The 19,933-nt window shown below is 40.2% G+C and overlaps 1 protein-coding gene and 1 pseudogene across 4 annotated transcripts in view; both read right to left on the bottom strand.

Annotated features, from left to right (window-relative positions):
• The window catches only part of kcnq3 (potassium voltage-gated channel, KQT-like subfamily, member 3), a 124,489-nt gene continuing 104,556 nt past the window's right edge, over window positions 1-19,933 (bottom strand). For 2 of the 3 annotated variants that reach the window (XM_020711392.3, XM_078934432.1), the window contains one exon: window positions 13,613-18,840. In XM_020711392.3, coding sequence (XP_020567051.2) covers window positions 18,184-18,840 — 657 coding nt within the window. In that variant the 3' untranslated portion in view covers window positions 13,613-18,183. Of the gene's footprint in view, window positions 190-4,856; window positions 4,941-5,706; window positions 5,788-7,469; window positions 7,572-13,612; window positions 18,841-19,933 lie in introns of those variants that run through there. The other variant, XR_013650533.1, reaches the window with a different exon arrangement.
• LOC101163030 (tripartite motif-containing protein 16-like) lies at window positions 900-2,280 on the bottom strand (annotated as a pseudogene). Its single transcript, XR_013650534.1, has one exon. The product of XR_013650534.1 is annotated as a tripartite motif-containing protein 16-like (transcript).

Genomic DNA, 19,933 nt, shown 5'->3' on the forward strand with positions numbered 1-19,933 from the left:
TGAAGACAAAAGAATCTGGATGTTTTTATTGTCAAATGATCAGAAACAATTTTTCTCTGAAGAACAAAGAAATGAAAACACAAATCTTCAATCCAAAGTGGAAATGAAGCAAAAGAAAGAAAACAAAGTTGTAAATGTTCTTCTTTCTACAAACACAATCTTCTCCATCAGTTTCTTCTCTTGTCATTTCTGTGTAAAAACAAACACAGAGAAAGTCTATGATTGTGACGTCACTGATTCCATTTGTGTTGCAGCTTCCTTCAGTTCACATGACAACAACACAAAAACATGAACAAACGTGTGTGAAATTTGAATTCAAACATTCAAATCCCAAAGTTCAAAGAAACGACAAGAAAAAAGATTTTTCTTCAGAAAGTTTAAGATTCATGTTCAAAAATATCTTAAATCCACATTCTAGAGATTTTTCATTTCTCTCTTTATTTCTGACTACAAACATTACTCCACAGAATATTAACATAAACGTTTTGACTTTTAAAGAACTCTGCTGTGGCTCCAACATTATACAACCTCAGTCCAACATGGAGCTTCTGAGTGAATGTGGTCTGGACTCTGTGGAGGAGAGTCATGCTTTCAGAGACGCTGTAGAAGGACAGAACACCTGCTCTGTGATCCAGGTACACTCCTACTCTGGAGGAAACAGGAGCTGAGATGGAGGTTGCTATTCTGTTGTGGAGAAATAACAAACTCTTTTGGGAACAAACTTATGACCAAGATTTGTCATTGAAACCAAATCTACTTTCATATCCAGATCTGCTGATGTTCTTGTATGCGACTGCTACACCAACATTGTTTCCTCTCCACTCTACCTCCCAGTAACAACGTCCAGTCAGACTCTCTCTACTCAGAACCTGAACAGAATCAGTAAATCTGTCTGGATATTTACAATAGGACAGAGCTTTTTTCATCACTGTCACCTTTTGTTCTCCTCTGACAGTAACAGTCGTCTGTGTGCTGTGTATGGATCCAGTGTAATTTGACATGACTATTTGAAGAAGTCAGCTCTGCTCTTTGGTTCTAGTTCTGCTTCTGGAAGTAAAACATCTGCATGAGTGACTGTCAGTGAGATGTTTCTGGGTTCCTCTCTCAGAATGTCCTGCAGTTTGTCTCTGAGCTCTGACACAGCTGCTGTCACATCCTCAAAGTATCTCAGAGGACGGACATTGATGCTGGATGAGTGTGTGGACTCACTGAGTGGTGGCAGTGAGGGGTAGTTGAGCAGAAACTGGCTGTGATCCTCTGTGAGTGAGAGCTGCTTCAGCTCAGCGTCTCTCCTCTTCAGCTCAGTGATCTCCTGCTCCAGCTCCTCCTGAAGATCTTTGACTCGACTCACTTCAGTTTGCTGCTGGGATCTGATCTGCTGCTTCACATCACAGCTTCTTTTCTGGATGAGACGGATCATCTCAGTGAAGATCTTCTCACTGTCCTTCACTGTTTGATCAGCAGAGTGATTGATGGCCTCCACCTCCTGTTGAAGCAGCTTCACCTCCTTCTCTCTGTCCTGGATTCTCTGCTGGATTTGTTGTTGACTCTCCTCCAGCTCTCTCTGCCTCTCAGTCCTTTCTGCTGCAGCTGAGACTGTGTTGTGGCCTCTATGTTCTTCCACAGAGCAGAGATAACAGATACACTTCTGATCAGTGCGACAGAACATCTTCATCACCTCATCATGACGGGAGCAGATGTTCTCCTGCAGGTTCTTGGAGGGTTCCACCAGCTTGTGTTTCTTGAATGCAGCTGCATCCAAATGAGACTGAAGGTGTTTCTCACAGTAAGAGGCCAGACAGATCAAACAGGACTTGATGGCTTTCAGTTTTCTTCCAGTGCAGACATCACAGACCACATCTTCAGGTCCAGCATAGCAGAGATCAGCAGGAGCAGCTTGGAGTCCAGTCTTCTTCAGTTGATCCACTAAAGCCGCTAACATGGTGTTTTTCACCAGAACAGGCCTCGGTATGAAGGTCTTCCTGCACTGAGGTCAGTTGGGGTTTTTCTCCTCTTTATCCCAGAATCCTTGAATACACTTCATGCAGTAGCTGTGTCCACAGGGAATAGTCACCGGATCCTTCAGCAGATCCAGACAGATGGAACAGCAGAAGGTTTCTTGATCCAGATCAACTCCTTTCTGCGCCATTTCTCCTCTCAGACACAAAGACTGAGAGAGTTTCACTTCCTCACAAACCAGTGTGACTCTAATCCTCCAATCCTGGTTTTCACTGTGGGACGAGACAATCAGCTTCTTTCTCATTTTCCTGTTGGTTACGCCCATCATGACAGAGGAGGAGCGGCAGATCAGGAAGAGGAGAACTTTAGAGAAGGTGGCTGTCAAACTTTTCAGAAAAGTTTGACAGCCAAGGCATCAAATGTCTTCTCCTTCAGCAGATCCAGACAGATGGATCCCAGGATAGTCAGCGAGGATAGGGCTGCTCTTGAGGTAGTGTGTCTCAGGTGAACACTCGTGGTCAATAGTCCTGTTGACGAGGTGTAGAAGCAAAATTTGTGAGGAGCAAAAATACATGAGCAAGGTGTGGTGTTGTTATGGAGTGTCATTACACCTTTTACCCAGTAGGTGGATAACCACTGATGTATGAGTAGCTGGGAATGAGAGAAGCTGCAGAAGAAGAATAAAGTTGGATCTTGAACTGAGCGGGTGTCTACATTTCTTTTCCACAACTCGACCGACACAACATATTGGCGACGAGGATGGCTTTACTGGGAATTTCGCTGCCCCCGGCATTCCTACAGAATCCCGGTGTGCCTATGATCGCTCTGGAGTCCTGGATATGCATGTTTGAAAACTACGTACTGGCGTTAGCCGACAAGATGGAGGACAAGAGGAAACGTACGCTGCTGATCCACACTGTTGGTGCGGAAGCCCAGCGCATTTTCTACACTTTGCCGGATACGTGTGACTCCTATACGGATGCCCTGCAGGCATTAAAGACATTTTTCATACCCAAGTTAAATACAGTGGCAGAGAGAAACAAGTTTTGTCAGCGTGCACAACGTGTCGGTGAGTCAACTGTTCAGTATGCTGCGGCCTTACGTGAGCTCGTTACTACGTGCGATTTTGGCGCGCTGGTTGATGATATGATACGTGATCAAATTGTGGAAAAAAAACAACAGGAGGATCCGAGAACGCCTGCTAATGGAAGACAAGCTCACTCTACAGAAAGCTCTCACATTGTCTGCTCAGATTGAAAGTGGTCTGGCAAAGCTAAAGCTATGGCTACACCAGCCTGTGAAGCTGTAGTTGGCATGGTGCAGGGGACTTCCACCGGTGGTTGGAGTTACAGACACGGAAACGGGTGTCCACAAGTTAAAGCACCACAGAGAGTTCTGCCAAATGGACCTGGGTTTGCGGGTAAGACATGTTACCGCTGTGGATCTTCAACACACATTGCAAGTTTTCCTAAATGCCCTGCTAAATCAGCCACATGCGGTAAACATGGATATTTTGAGAGAGTCTGCAGGAGTGGGACTGTGTTAAATAAAGTGAGGGAAGTGTCAGTCGAACAGCCTGATACAATCAATATTTTGCTAGTCAAAGAAGAGGACACGACGAGCCTTAACAGCAGGCTAATGTGCAAAGTCTCTATGCGTGCATCTGAGGGACCTACAATTACAGCTGGTTGATACTGGATCTTCAGTTTCCATTCTCCCTATGCACCTGTACCAGAAACATTATGGTCATATTCCACTTTCCGCAGCAAAAAGAAGACTAGTTACACGACGGCATCATTGAACACATTGACTTTTCCCCATGGGTTTCACCTATTGTGGTCATGAAAAGAAAGTCCGGCCGTTTCCGACTCTGTCCTGAGAGAGCCCAATAAAGCAGTGGTTGTTGACAGCCATCCGCTACCACACATTGAGGAGGCTGATGACACAGATTCTGTCAGGTTTGGATGGTGTTCAATGTTATTTGGATGATGTGATTGTGTTTGCTAACACGTCTGACCTTCATGAAAAGCGATTAAAGGCTGTGCTGCACCGGCTGTGCAGTAATGGGCTGAAACTTAACATGGAAAAGTGCTTGTTCAGACAAACTGAGCTGTCATTTTTGGGGCACATTTTTTATGCTGCCGGTATCAAGCCAAATCCTGATCACATCAGTACTATCACAAATGCTGCTTCCCCTACTGATGCAACAACTTTACACTCTTTCCTGGTCCTCGCAGGGTGGTATTCAAAGTTCATTCCCAACTACGCTTGTGTTGTGCAACCACTTTGTGCCATGTTGCGTAAGAACGCAAACTTTAAGTTGACTGAAGAGGCACAAGTGGCTTTTGAAAACTCTAAAAAACTGATAACGACTAGCTCTGCTCTTTCTCTGTTTGACCTACCTCTTCCCACCATAGCTACCACAGATGCATGTGATTATGGTATTGGTGCAGTACTTACCCAGTTACATGGGGACACCGAAAAAACCATTGCATTTTCTTCACGGTCCCACATTAGTGTGAAAGGAAGTACTCTATCATTGAGAAAGAGGCGCTGGCTTGTGTTTGGGCTGCTGAACACTGGCGCACATGTTTGTGGGGTAAACACTTTACTCTACGCACTAGATAGCAGCGTGGTATATACATATATACATATACATATACATATATATATATATATATATATATATATATATATATATATATATATATATATATATATATATATATATATATATATACATACATATACATATATATATATACATACATATACATATATACATATACATATATATGCATATATATATATACATATACAAGCAACACGTAGAGCTGTGTGTGTGTGTGTGTGTGTGTGTGTGTACATGTGCGAGTTCATTTGGAAGTGTAACTCACTGTTGTCGACCAGCAGGGTGAGCTTGTGTAGAGCCAGAGAGCTGTAGGACGTGATGCTGAGCAGAGAGAAGAGCTGCTGGGATCCTGCAGGACAGCAGTCATGGAACCACATCAACACACGTGTGAAACATGCAGAACATATAAAAATGCATCAAAAGTGATGATTTAACCAAAGCACAGCAAAAACCCTGCATATCAACATTCTTCAACTTTTAGATAAACAATTTCATGTTATTAAGTTAGAAATGAGAACAACCCAAAATTATAAATGACAGATACATTTACTGTGGAATTTTATTTCCCAAAACACTTTTTCTAAATTGAGACTTTAATCCAATTTTTTTCTAAAAAACAAAACAAAAAATGAAATAATCCAACAACAAAAACAATCATTTTTCTGTTAAATAATCTGGCTCTAATAGTTTGGAAAAACGTTTCCTCAAATCTGTTTGCTTTTCTCCTGAACTACTGCTAAAGATGTTGTCACAGCAAAGAATTGGGGAACATGGTTTCAATCTTTTTACCCAGAATGCTTCAGTGCATTTCTGAATTAAGGCTTTCTAACAGCCTTCTCGATGAGTCTGATGGTCACACTCGGTCCAGAAGCTTAAAGCAGGTGTGTTGTGTTGGTGTGTAATTGCTGCACACACCAAACTGAACACTAAGGACCACAAACAATGAAACTCTGAACTTTCTCCACAAACAGCTTCACGTTTGAAGAAACTGTTCTGAAACGTTGATCCTGTCATTGTCCTCTAGAACGGGCCACTGAGGCTCAGCGGTTTAAATCCCCGCCAGTGTCAACCCCGCCCCCCACAGAGTAGAGTTGATCTGTGCAACAAAGACGGACCTGTCTGACTTGAATTTATTAAAGTATTGACGAGGGAGGTGAGGTCGATGGCATCCGGATCGATGTGCTCCGCCAGCGCATCTGAGGAGTGAAGGCACAGAGAGTTTAGTCCCAGTTTAATCTCTGATGCTGTCTCAGCAGGAGGGGCCTGAATAATTACTGGAGGAACTACCGGGACCAGTAAAGCACCCTGGGACGTTGGTCATGTGACCAACTCAAGGTCAGAGCAACATTAACTCCTTCAGCTGAGCTATGACATCCAGATTCTCCTGTACGGAGGATTTGGAGGGTAAAACCCCATGTCGAGAAGTAAAGAAAATAAGACTGATTTTTAAGAAAATGCACCAAATTATGAAAGCATAATTAACAATATAAGTCGATACCAGAAATGCTTTTCCATTTTCAAAATGAAGCTGCATTTTTTTACTCAAAATTAAAAAGAAAAAGCAATCCACCAAACTGCTTCTTCTTCTTCAACATCGCTTATTCTGTCACTTATTTAAAATGATAAAGAAAATTATATTTGACATTATCTTTTTAAAAAGTTCTCCAGGAAATGTTAGCAAAATTCAATTAGAAATATCTAATTTGTCAATTAAAATGGATTAACAGAAATACTTTTTCATTTCAATGTAACTGCATCAAATGACTCAAACATAAAATTAAAACGCCTCTTATTTTGTCACTTAATTAAAGCAATAATGCAAAGAGGGGATTGCATTTTCGTTTTCACATCCACCGTGCGCAAAGTGTAGCATAATTCAATTCCAGTTAGCATTTCCAGGAGTGAGGCGGGGCAATGACATCAGAGCTCACTCAGTGTGGTCGGCTGCTAAGAGACTCCAACATGTCTAGAAGCAGTGCGGCCAAGCTTGTAGCTTCGTGCTAGCGGGCAGAGGAGGGTGCTTTGTTACGATGTGCACTACTGATTAGTTACACGGTTTCTCAGAACTGTGTAGCAGCATTTCTGCCTTTTGCATTCCGGAGTTTCAGACTTGGTCCGCAGCCGGGTGCACCGCGGTTTGAAGCTTCCCGGACTAGCTACGTCTTTGGACGGAGCAAACACTGTAACAAAGCGCCCTCCCCGGCCCGCTAGTCCAAAGCTCCAGCTGGTCAGAAGCTCCAGTTCGCAGTCCGTCTGGCTGCGGTTCACAGCCAGAAGTGAAAACCTAATAAATATGAATGTTTTACCAAGACTATTTATGAATCCACTGTGAAAGGGTTTATAAAAAATACATTTATATGCATTTTTTTTTTTACATGAAAAATCGTTCATCCATTGTGGTCTACTGATCTAGTGAGAATCGAGGCACACAGGTTTTCACAGACACTTTGGGGGAATTGTTTACTGGCACTGGATTTTGGAATTGCAGATTTGGCACCCCCCCAAAAATGGCGAGCCCCTATAAAGTGCAATAAGTAGTGAGTGGTGAAGGAATTTGGAGTATCAGAAGTCTACCTAAAGTTAACTTGGGTCTTTTCTAAAGGACTACAATTTACAGTATAGCTAAAAAGGCAGCATCAGGCTGACAGACCAACATGTGAATTACAGAGATAGACTGAAATTGGACTTTGCAACATTCAAAGGTCCAAATGGCTGAAGGTCAGGATGGGCAAAAAACCCTCATTTTTATTTTGGTGTTCTACGGGGTTCTAGACTGGGACCATTCCCTTAATCTGATGACACTTAGCTTCATGAATCTCATTGAAAGGTTAAAAATGCAATACAATTCTAGTGTTATGTCAGACAGGTCAATACTTACCTGAGCTCTGCCGTTTAGGACCTGAAACCTCCAATAATACTTTTTCTTTACTCCTGTTAGCAGCATCAGATTCCATGGCAGTTCATTTACGGTGCATCATTGCTACAATCAGAAATAGATTTAGATTTTAGACAAATATCTTGAAAATGTCTTAAATGCCTCATTTGACTCCCTATGTCTTCCAGCTGTGAGCTTCCATGTCAGTGTGAGAGCCATTTAACACAAGAATGACCTGAGTGATATTAAAAACTAAACAGTGATGTCAGAAATAAAAACAGTTAAATAAAAGTGCTGAAGATAAAAAAAATTCTTTAGAGCAACACAAGAAAACTGACAAATACAGGCACAAACTAATCAGCAAAGAGCTCAAAAAAGTAAAACAACAGAAAAACTATGCAAAAGTGAATGCAAAAAAAAACAAATATGGCAACAAAACAAAATGACTGCCAGTAAAAAAACTACGGTATGCAAAGCAGCAAAACAAATGATAAACAGCGTAACCCTTGTGCTATCCTAGGCACCTTAACATTGGAAGTTTTGTAATGCTCCTGATCCATTAATTACTTAACTTTTTTTTTGATTTATTAAGAATCTGAGGTTAAAATCACAATGTGAAATACTTAAAATGTAATATCCTTTAATGCCTTAAAACATAGTTTCAAAATACTTTGCAGTTTATGGATCAGGAATCTAAGTAATCCATTCGTTTTTTCCCACACAATTCCTATTGGTCAAATGTCTTTCTAACTATATCTTCATAAGTGAAATCAGCTAATAAGACCAAAAACACTTAACAAAACAAATACATTTTTTAGAGTTTAAAAAGCGACCTTAATAAGACTTAACAAAAAGGGATAAAAACAGCACAAAAAAGCAAAATCAGATGAAAGTTTTCTTTCACAGTTTACGTCCACAAGAATTCACACAACATTCACATGAGTTTTTAAGTTCAATGCTTTATTAATAACCGGTGCAATTGAAAAGGTCAAATAAAAAAAAATCAAGTAGGAATACATTTGCATATCATATGAAAAAAAATATTCAAATTTTTTAAATGCAGAATTCAAACAGCAAGTTTGTCTTTCTTTTCACACTGGAATGACAAAAATGACGCATAGCTCTGAAGGCCACTAGTGTATGTTTGTTCAAAATGAATTTCAAAAACAGACTATACAACCTAAAAAAAGCTGCTGTTGGTAAACTCCTAAAGCTGTCTGAAATATTCCCAGGCTTATATAGTTACACAGATGCATTCAGTCATTTTCTTCATAGCTTTGTGAAATTATTCAACAGCTTTAAATAATGTCTGCAAATAGAATTGTTTTATTTGTATTAATTAAAAGTAATTTAATTTTTTCAATATTTACAATATTTCATCTAATAGGCCTATTGGGAATCGCACCATATTTAGACTCACCTAGGCTTTAGGAAGCCAAGAAAAACACAAAAGTGAAAGCTAACCTTTCAAGATGTTTATTTTGGTGTTCTGCAGGGTACTAGACTGGGACCACCCCATTATGCTGATGACTCTTAGCTCTGTGAATCTCATTAAAATGCTGAAAATACAAATGCTTAACTAAAATCTTGTCTGCAGGCATTGTGTGGAACTTTATATCCAGATTTAGCCCACTGGGACTTGATTTACCGTCCGTGATATCTAAGGATCTGTCACATCAGCTCATCTATAAGCTTCAAATATAACAGACAGCTTTGTGAGACAGCCTTGGCAAGAAAAGCATGAATAGAACAACAGAACGCATTGTAAAAAGCCAAGGCACAAATAATCCATAGCACTTAAAACGTCCATGAAGTTACAGGTTATGCTGAATGTGCCGATCAGTGCATTGCTTTGTATGTGGGTGACTAGAACAGCATTCAACATGGAGGAAAAAGAAACAATACTATTGCCATCTTAATTACATGGATGCCGTAAAGTGCTCCTTTTCATTTGGAATGGAGTTCACACATGGAAATGTCATAAAAACATGTGTAAATGAACATGTCACACACAGCTTGTTTTTACTACACATTTCAGATTAAGGCTTACAAAAAGAAACTGGGTAAAGAAGTATGGTTAAACTGCTGAGATGACGGTAAAGAACCAACATTTGTGGTAATTTTGTGATCTGTGATGATGGCTTTTCCACGAGCCTTTTTCTCCCCTCTGCCCAAGAATGATGGAAAACAGTGCCAGTGAGTTTTTACAGATGTGTAAACTCTTTAAACTTATGTATGATGTACATTAGCAGAGCTTTCAAATATTGGCACCACACATTACATAATTGTTTATTTCTACTATAAAATGTGTTAAATTCACTGTAAATGTATCAAATATTTCATTAACTGAATATAAGAGATAGATGTAGTAACCCCTTAACAAACACAAGTCAGTAAACATGACAAGTGACCCACAGCGTAATTCCTCGGATGGCCACTAGGTTAATCTGTGAATGGATTTAACTAATTAGAGGAAAACATCTGGAAAGTCATTTTTTATCTAAAATCTAAATTATGTGGTGATCTTTAGAATCCAAATTCATAAAATAAAATATTTCTAAATTGTTTATTAATGAGAAGAAGGGGGTTTGACCACACCAATGTCTAATAAACAGTTCATGGGTGGATCCAAACGATGAGTATCTGAATATTTGGACAGAATGAAACAAGTATTTCAAAGGGCGAGACGATAACAACAATAGGAGAAAATATTTAAAATACAGCAAAAGTAAATAAATTAACCTTAGAGTCTGATCATTAAAAAAATCTTATTTAACAAATGTGAACAGCACAGATTCAAAACAAGACTGCAAAACCAACATCAATTTTCAGAAAAGGTCATAAAAAGTGCAGATTATTAAAATGTACATGTAAAAACTGAACTTTGCAAAACATGTATGTGCATTTCTCACAGACGCAGCTTGCTTGTCTGGATTAAAATATCTAAAACATTCAGAGGTGAAACGAATAAATGAGATGACGAAAGAAAAAACAGTAATAAGACAGTGAATCTAAACAATGACCGTTCTCATAAAGTCTTTTATCAAACTGCCTGGAATGAGAAAATGTTCAAAAGTTCTAAAGAAATGCTTTGTTTTATTTAAATGATACTGTTTAATTCTGATCAAATCAAAAAGAAAACAAGAGGAGTCATTTTGATTTGGGGGAGGAGCATGATTGAAAAGAAGGTGTTGACCAATCAGGACAGGACATTTTAGGCAAAGGATAAACTCCTCTAGCTTTAGCTTTTAAAAAGTTATTGTATTTTTTTTAGGTGTAAGGTCTATTTGTCAGGTAAAGTTAAAAAAAAAGACGGAAGAAGGCTGGGTTTACCTTGACAACAGTTTCCATCAAAAGTTTCTAAAATTGAATCCTGGTTTAAAAAAAAATAAGGTGCGTTAAATAGAAAAATGATGTGAAGCCTAGTTTAAAAATAACAATATAGCAGGAGAATTTGTTTGAAAAATCAGAAATTTGATGTCTTACTGGAGTCTCATGTTGTGTATCTTATAACCTGCCGTTTATGTAATTAATAATTAATAGTCTTAAATGCTTTGTGACTAGTTTAAAGAATGAGGATCAGTAAATGGGTAAATAACTGCGCAGAAAGGAGCTAAGGCTTTTTTTGTTAACACAAACTGAATTGTAACAGTGCTGCGAGGCTAATATTTTAGCCATAAAAACTGTTTCCTATATGGCTTACTTATTAAATTATTATAAATTGTTATTATTATTTTGATAGGTCATTTGTTGTGAGCTTTTATTTCTGGGTGTATAGTCTTCATGTCAATCAAATAACAGCTAAGGTACCTCGTCTTTTATTCTAGAATTTTTAACATTTGGAGGGAAAAAAAGTGTTAAAAAAAACTGCCATGAAATTAAAATTTCTCCCAGGCCACCAGACGTATTTAAACTCAGATTTTGGAACTAATTTACCTTCATCAGCTAGTTTAAAAATACATACCTACATTATATTTTAGCCATTCAAAGCTCACTCTATGGAAGCATATCTGTTTTATAATTCAAAATGTACGACGGAGTATAAGGGGCCATCAAAAAAAAAAAAAAAGTAAAATTACGAGTTTTTAATTTATTTTTTTCATATTAAGTGGAAGTGAGCATGCAGAGCAGCAGGTGAACCCCGCGCAGCAACAGAGCAGACCGACTAAACTCAGTTGAACAGGTGAGCTGAATGAGCTTGAACGTTCCAAATATCTGGAAGCTCATTTGTTTGATTTACAATTTATTAAAGTTTTGTTTATTGATGGTTGGTTTGCAGGATCCCTGCAGCCCGATGAAGCCATCGGTGTCCCTGCAGCTTTCCACTTCAATCCTTTCTTCCTCCACCAAAAACAAGATCTCTATGTTTGTGTGATGCTTCCGTCTGAGGAGGAGCACTTTTTTTTGGCATTTTCAACGTTCTAATGCTAATATAAAAGACTATTTTCATTCATCTTTGTTGTTTAATGATATAACGGGACGTTTACTTCCGCATTGGTGTTCGGATCTGATGACAGGTTCATGACGTAAGGTGACAGATGAACTTCAGGGTTTGTGAATGAAAAGGAGAATAAAAGCTGCAGCGATCCTCTGCATCAAAACATGACTGTTTTACATCTGAAACGCCGCTTTACTGACACTGAACCCCGGAAAGCTGCCTCTACTGACAATAATCTGATTTTGAGTCGCCAAAGGTTCAGAATCTCTTTGTTTTAAACCTATAATAAACCTGGAAATAAAGCTTCACAAAAGGCTCCACATCTTTCATCTTCAAGCGATGCTCCGATGAACGGACAACTTCGGTGTTTTCTCCTTGTTAATCTATGACTTTTTTCTCGTTAATTTACGAGATAAAATGTCGTAATTTTACTTTTTTTTTTTTTTTTGGTGCTCCGTCGTAAAAATTCAAGTCAACACCCAAAATGTTTTTTTTTTTATTTTCACAATAAAGCTGCGTTCGTTGACTCAAAAAAAAAAAAAAAAAAAATTCTCCAAAATGCTTCTTCATTTTCTACTTCAACACAGCTCATTCTGTGGCATAATTGAAGCGATATTGCAAAGAGGAGATTGCATTTGGTTTTCACATCCACCATGCAAAAAGTGTCGCATTATTCCTTTTTCATTCAGCAGTTCCAGGGAGGAGGCGGGCAATGACGACAGTGCTCACTCAGTGTGAGGCTATGGAGCGCAAACAGGCCAGCTGCTCCACGCGAGCAAAGCATGTCTCTGAGCCTTGCAGCCGGACTCGTAGCTTCCTGTTTGCATGCAAGGAAATGGGCTTTGTTATGGTGTGCGCCCTGGAAGAGGCTTTAGACCCCATTCTGTCCGGCTGCTCTGCGTGAGTGAGCTGCTGTGTCTCCCGGGAGAACTGTGTCTTTGGGATGGTGTGTGAGCTGTTAGAGGTGGCTTTTTTACGTGCAGCCAAGATGCACACTGCTGCATTGCCCGCACGGATTTTAAATACATCCAAAGCAAAATGTTGTTGGCACGTATTGGCCTAATCCGAACCCTTCTTCCGGGTCCAAGCGGCCAAGAATAGAGAGAACAGGCCCTTAATAATAGTTATAACAATAATAAAAGCATATTTAGAAGATCGTCTCCAGCTGTTTCCTGCTGGTTTTGCTGTTTGAGAACAGCTGCAGCCTCCCTCAACAGCTCTAGCACAGATTTCGCCATGCTGAGCTTTTTCAGCTTCTGACAACATTTCCCAACCTCTTGGTTCGCACTCTTCTATTCTTGCTTTGTCCCTCTTTTTCCAGTGCCAAATACGCGCAGTAGTGACAGAAGAAGCATGAGCACTGATGTCATCGCCCCGCATCCCTTCTGGAACTGCTGATGAATTATGGGAGCTGTGCATGTTAAAACGAAAGTGCAATCCCATCTTTGCATTATCGCTTTAATTACGTCACAGAATGAGCTGTGTTGAAGTAGAAAATGAAAAAGCATTTTGGAGGACTGATTTTATTTTTTTCAATTTTATCAGTTGATGTAATAACATTGTGAAAACAAAAAAGCATTTCTGTTAATCCATTTTAATTGTCTGATTGGATATTTCTAGTTGTATTTTGCTACACACTTACTAGAGAAGTTTTTGAAAATGAAATGTCAAATTCTATTTCCTTTATCATTTTAATAAAGTGATGGAATGAGCGGTGTTGAAGAAGAAAAAAGAAAAAGACGTTTGGCGGATTGATTTTTTGTTTTATTTTTGAGTCAACGAATGCAGCTTTATCGTGAAAATGAAAAAGCATTTCGAGTATTGAACTTTATTTTGAATTGTGAGACAGCTATGCTTCCATACACTTCATTGTTTGCTTTGTAACAAAATCGTAGAATTTCTATGATTTACCTCAGGTTGAGTTTGTTAGATACATGCTAATCTGGCACTAAAAGCTAACCGCTTCAGCTAACATAACTTTTTCACAGTGTAACTCACCATTTTGGAAGACTATTTGTTATTTGTAAGCAAAAATAATCTCAAAATGTATACCACTTTTTAACAGTTATTTGTTTTTGTGCAATTATTTCTCGTAGTTTGGAGTGCAGTGGCTGCTAGATACATTTTAAAGGAAGCCATTCTTCTATTTTAAATGGAAGAAATGCAGGTAGGGCTTTTTTTCTGAGGACCAAACTAAATGAATTTGTCTGGCAGGTTGAAAGAAAAATGACACAAGGAGCGATAAAACTGAAAAAAACAAAGACGTGGAAATGGCAACATTTATATGTGTAATTTTACTTTAGGAACAAGTGGTGGGAAAAGGGTAAACAACGTTTTCAAAGACCAAGGAACTGAAGCCACATGGAGCTGTGAGCCAAAGCAGCTAAATACTTCAAAACTCTATTTCCCAGAAGCAGAACCAGACTGTGGGCTCTGCCCTTGAGGGGAAAATGGTTTACTTTCATAGAGGTCATCTTTGCTGCGTTGGTGGCGGCGTGAAGCACGAAGAAGCATGTGACACGAGACTGTGGACTCAGAATAGATGGGTTCTGTTTTCAAACCAACAGTGGATGGTGAGATTTTCTGTGTTGGTCTGCATTTAACTTTATAAACTGAGCAGGTTTTATTCACAGAGCATTTTTATTGGAATAAATGAACTAGATATTATTCATATAAGGGGTTCACTTAAAAATATTGGTTTCTTCCACACCAGGCTTCAGATTTCCGGGTTGAGACTTCATCACAGATCAAACAGAGACGCTTCTCCAGGACTTAAGTCAGAATAACCCTATTTGGCCCCTCTGGGCTTCATCCTGTAATTGATTTTTTTTTTCAACTTGAACTCACTTTTTTCAACTTTTTTGAACTTGAATTATGTCATCTGACCAAACTTTGACCAAATCTTTATGTCACAAATCTGGTTTTTCAAAGTCAGACGAAACAGGGTGGACGTGTTTGTGTCATTTATGAGTTCTCCTGTTTTTTATGTACCAAACTAAAATAAAAATCAACTACATTCATAGTGATGTCCCACATCTGCCATACGAGGAAGGGAACCCCACCCAAGCTCAGTCCAACCTCTAACTGCTGCGGGGACTGTTTTGTTTCAACACAAAAGTGCATCAGCAGGTTTGTTGACTCGTCCAAACTTTCTAAGCAACAGACAAAAATCCACATTCAGAACATCAGAAATGCTCTGCTGAAGCTTGGTGTGGAAGCCTCCGCTAATATCACCTCTGACCATGCGTTTCTTATTATAGTAGTGGATTAGTCTGAACGGTGTCGATATCGTCTGGCATAATTCTGCATGTACAGACGTAGTGGTGTGTAGGTGTTCAGGTCTGACTTTGCTGAGTTTTTCTATCAAATCATTCAACAAACATCAACAGATGATCCCTTTCATTCACCACCAGTCCTTTTCCAGTCAAACACACAGTGCTTCTCCAATGTAAACCTTTAGACTACTCAGAGAACGCCACTCAAGAGCAGCACGTCAGCTGTTTTTAACAAAATACCAGTTATTTAAAGGTGCATGCATTGTTTGGATTTCTTGCTTTTGCCTATAAACTAAGAGCAGCGTTTGACATTTCCAGATAGATAAATTAAGGCTAACTGTTATTTTATTTTACTCAGTAGTTAGGTTTGTTATGAGTAACTATTCATGCTATATTGGAATATAGAAAAGGTCCCCATATTGCACCTAAAAACATATCGACACTCAGGGACTGAGAAGTACCGATCCGGCGGACAAGAACAGAACTTTCCGGCGCTCAAATTCAGCATCACTGTTCAACCGGGATAAGGGAGATAAGCGAGGAAAAAAAGTACTCGCATCGCTTCAGGAGGGCCGAGGGCTTCATTTTTAACGTCTGCTTCATCGGAGCACTTAGTTCGAAAGTTCCAGCCTCATCATTTCCAATGGCGGTTACCTCATGCACAGAGTTCTGAAGAAGCACCTACTGAGAACCTGAGAGCCAATTGAAAAACCTGTGATTTATTTACTGTTTGGAATTATTTTAATCCAAACAAAAAGAATCCCAAAAAAATGCATCATCCGAGTTTTGAAAAATATAACTTGTAACTTGAACAAAACAAAGAACGTTTTTAAAATTAAATAAACGTACCAAAAAAAAAACTAGCAGTAACTTTTTGGTCTCCGTATTTTAGCATTTTAATAAAGGTTTGTAATTTTTAATAAAAATGAAATAAAAATAAATGAACACATTGTCAAACAACCAACAGAACATGTTTGAGCTGCTTTCAAAAATCTTAATGGCTTGCAGAGTTACAGACTCAGCCCACATGTCGCTGCAGCGACAAAAGTTCAAGTCGTTAAGGCCTAAAATCTTAAAATGACCAGAATTTCACAGAAAACGTTTCCTTTTTGGGGAAGCAAACATAATTCAATCATTCAAACAAATTAAGGGGTAAACCAACTTTTAACAATCCCTGATTAATTTCTCAGAAATTATCCTTACCATTTGAAACCCGACCATTGACCGTGTAAGAATACTGGAGTGAGCGAGTGTGACGTTACCCATAGTAAACGGCTTACGTCAGACTCCAACGAAATTAGGTCAATTCAGTTACAATTCTTTCCCAATATGTTGAAGCCAAACAATGTCAGTAAGCAGTGACTGGTCAGAGTCAGAGATTTTATGGCAAACACTCTCACCAATCAGTGGCGAAATTTTGAAAGTCCACATTTCTACCACTTGAAAACGAGCTACACGAAATCTGTCAAACGTTTTATACGTTCGACTGTAGACTACATACTTTTACTGAGGCATCTGATTGGTCATTGAAATAGAATTAAAAAAGGGAAAAATATGAAAAAGAAATTAGTATTAGCAAAAACATTTTAAATAAAACGGTTTCTGACCAACAGAATGACTGAGTACTAGCTTTTTATTTCTTTATAGAGGTATATGGGATTTTGGCTTCTTGGAACCAGCAGGTACTTTCTGTTTGGAATGTGGGGGGGTCTTAGTCCAGTTCCCATTTACAGTCAATGGGTCTAACATTACAATCATGCCTTGATTTGAGGGCAAGAAAAGCTCTGCGTTAGTATGTTTATGGCAGTTTGAGGTCCATGGTTCTCTGTAGAGCCGATTCATCAAAACATCATGTGTTCAGGTATTCCTTATGCTCTCAAAAGCTCTATTTTGTGAGAAATTCAATTCAATATTTTCTCTTTTAAAAAAGTAGTTCAGAAAAATGCAAAATGTAAGTTTTCCTTGCAAATAAAATTAAAAAGAAGTTTGAAAAAAGTGTTAAAATTTTTGCTAAAAAGTGTCTCAAAGGAGCTGGACGGATGCCGTTCGGTCAAACACAGAAGCTTTTGTGACTCTGAAGCCAGAAAACAACTTTGACCGGAAAGAGGAAACTTTGACTGAAATAAATTAAACTGCAGGGATGAACTCATCATTTTGATCCAAACTGAATTTTGCAAGTACGTTTGTGATGGAAAGCCTCTATTTTGTGCTGATAATAAAAAAGGAGCCCTCCTTGTGAGTCCGACGACATGCAGGCAGGTTTTTATCCCTGAAGTGGCGTCAACAAACATGGCAGCGGGGCTTTCAGATTTTCCCGCAGAACCGACATCCTACAAAATGACTGTGAAGAAAGTAAAAAAAAGCTCGAACAAACGTTTTGTTCACTTTTCTTGGTCTTGACAAGCTGTCGCACACATGTCCATTCACACAGTTTGCAGACAAACAAACACAACAAGAGACAGGAGACTTTTGGTTCCCTCTAGTCATCACCCCAGAGTGGCGCATTATCATGCTGACCATGCATAAACAATGAAAATGTATTCATATAAAAAATAAGTGTTACAAAATGGCATAGCAAGTTAATGTTCGAACCCCTTCTTCTGCCTCCTGGTGTCCTGAACTTTTCAGGGTCTACGCTAGAAATCGCATGCGTCACATGCAGTGTGGTTGGCTTTGCAGCAATAAAGCTTTTGGTGTATATAAGTATGTAGAATAATGTTCTTTTTTTTGTAAATTCAATTTTTTTGTTGTGAGAAGTGCGCTGTACAGAGTTTACTTTACAAATGGTCTGGATTCCCTTTGTTTTCTGGGGCAGACTCCATGGCTCTCTGTGGAGGCGGAGATCTGCGCTGGCCTCCTGAGGGCCCTGATCTCCCATAAGACCTTGCAGCTTCACGGTAGAGGAGCCCTGCTTTGATTTCAAAGTTCCCGCGGCCCCAAAAGCTCTGGCTCGGACTCCATCATTTGGTTTTGGAGACTGAAGGTCCCAGCAGAAGGTTACCTCTCACAGCGGCGCATTCCACTCAGCATCACAGAATCCCTCCCCAGTGGAGGAGAGAGGCAGAGCCCCCCCGCTGGGCGTGAAGGGGTCTGTGTCCGTGTCTGTCTCTCCCTCCGCCAGGTAGCTGGGTCTGGGACGGGTCCAGCTGACCTCGCCCGTTGCCATATCAGCCTCAGTGGGAACCCTTTCGTCCCCCTCCCGGTCCACGGAGATGCTGAACCCGCTGGGGGAGCGCTCCAGCTCCTCGTGGTTTACAGACAACATGGAGAGCGGCGAGTCGCCCCCCTGCCGCCCTGTGGTCCTGCCCGGCCCTGCTGACAGGTCCTGCAGGGAGCTGATGGGCAACACGGTGGGGCGCTCTATGTAAGTTGGGACGGTTCCCATAGCAGGGCGCTCGGGGTGTCCCCTCGCCAGCCCCGCCCCCCTTCTGCATTCTTGGTCCCCTCGTCCCCTTCCAGCCTTCCCAATGGCCACCTGGTACGACATGTGCGGGAACGCCTCTGAGTAGTTGAGGAACACCCGTCTGATCTCACCATTTGCCCCAGGGCCGCACGTCTCTAGGGTCATGTGGGCGGTGCCAGCCGAGTCCACCTGTAGGTGTTCTGTGTGCTGGATGTGCATGTCCACCAGGAAGTCCAGTTTCTTCTCCATGTCTTCCACCTGAGACAGAAACAGAACTAATGACATGTCGGAAAACAAAAAAACTAAAAGAGCAATGTTTGGACGCCTGACTTCAAATCTGTCATAAATAAATATATTCAAACTATTGACCAAGCCGTCTTCTGGTTCACGCCATTTGACAATATTAGTGTTGCTGGAGCTCTCATATTAAGGTTAATTTTCACTTGATGAAACAGATCTACAGCAGCGGTAATTACTCTTGTCAATTAAAGCTGCCAGGAACCACGTGAATCTGAGGTGTCCACTTTCCTCTCTAGATCTTAGAGAAGATAATACAAGGCAACATATACAATAAACCTCATGTGTCAAACTCAAGGCCCGCGGGCCAAATGTTCAGACTTTCCTTCTTTCTTTCTTTCTTTCTGTTCTCTCCTTCTCTCCCACCGCACCTGTCACTGTCTCTCGTCGGCGCACTCTCGCTGCCTCTGCTGCACGTGGCACGCGGCTCCCTTTACACACACAGGCGCGCGCTTTCAGAAGCACACATCCTCATTCTACAACAGAAGTTTCCGTCTCGTGAGGAAATACAACAAATTGACTGCGTTCTAATTATTAATTTCCACTTGTATTCATTTCCGTTACAAGCTATGTGCGTTCTTAAGTGCGTGACACGGCTGCCCGCCGGAAGATTTTGTGTTGGGGTTTATTACTGTTCTCAGTCACTCTGTTACACCAAACATGAGCGCGAACTTAGATTTCGATGAATATCACTACATGTTTTGTTTGGGAACTATTTTGTGCAGCGCAACGTTACTTGTCTGTATAAACAAAGGTGGAGCCTCCTGCAACACGTTCTTCATGGATGTCAGGCTTCATGGCTACCAAAAGGTGACAAAGTGTCTGCACTCTGTTTATTACTGGACAGAAGAATCAACACGCACCCCCAACACACGTCTGCGCGCTCCCTCCTCCCAACACATGTGTGCGCGCTCCCTCCTCCCAGTCCTACACACGACGCAGCGCGCTCACACAGTCACAGTCAATCTACAACAACTATATAGTTAGTTCATTAGTTAGATAGGTAGTAGTTAGTTGTTACTGTTATTTGTTAATAAAGAATACTACATTGTAA

The sequence above is a fragment of the Oryzias latipes genome, chromosome 17 (genome assembly GCF_053564925.1).
Source record: "Oryzias latipes strain Hd-rR chromosome 17, Olatipes_Hd-rR_3.1".
Lineage (NCBI taxonomy): Eukaryota > Metazoa > Chordata > Actinopteri > Beloniformes > Adrianichthyidae > Oryzias > Oryzias latipes.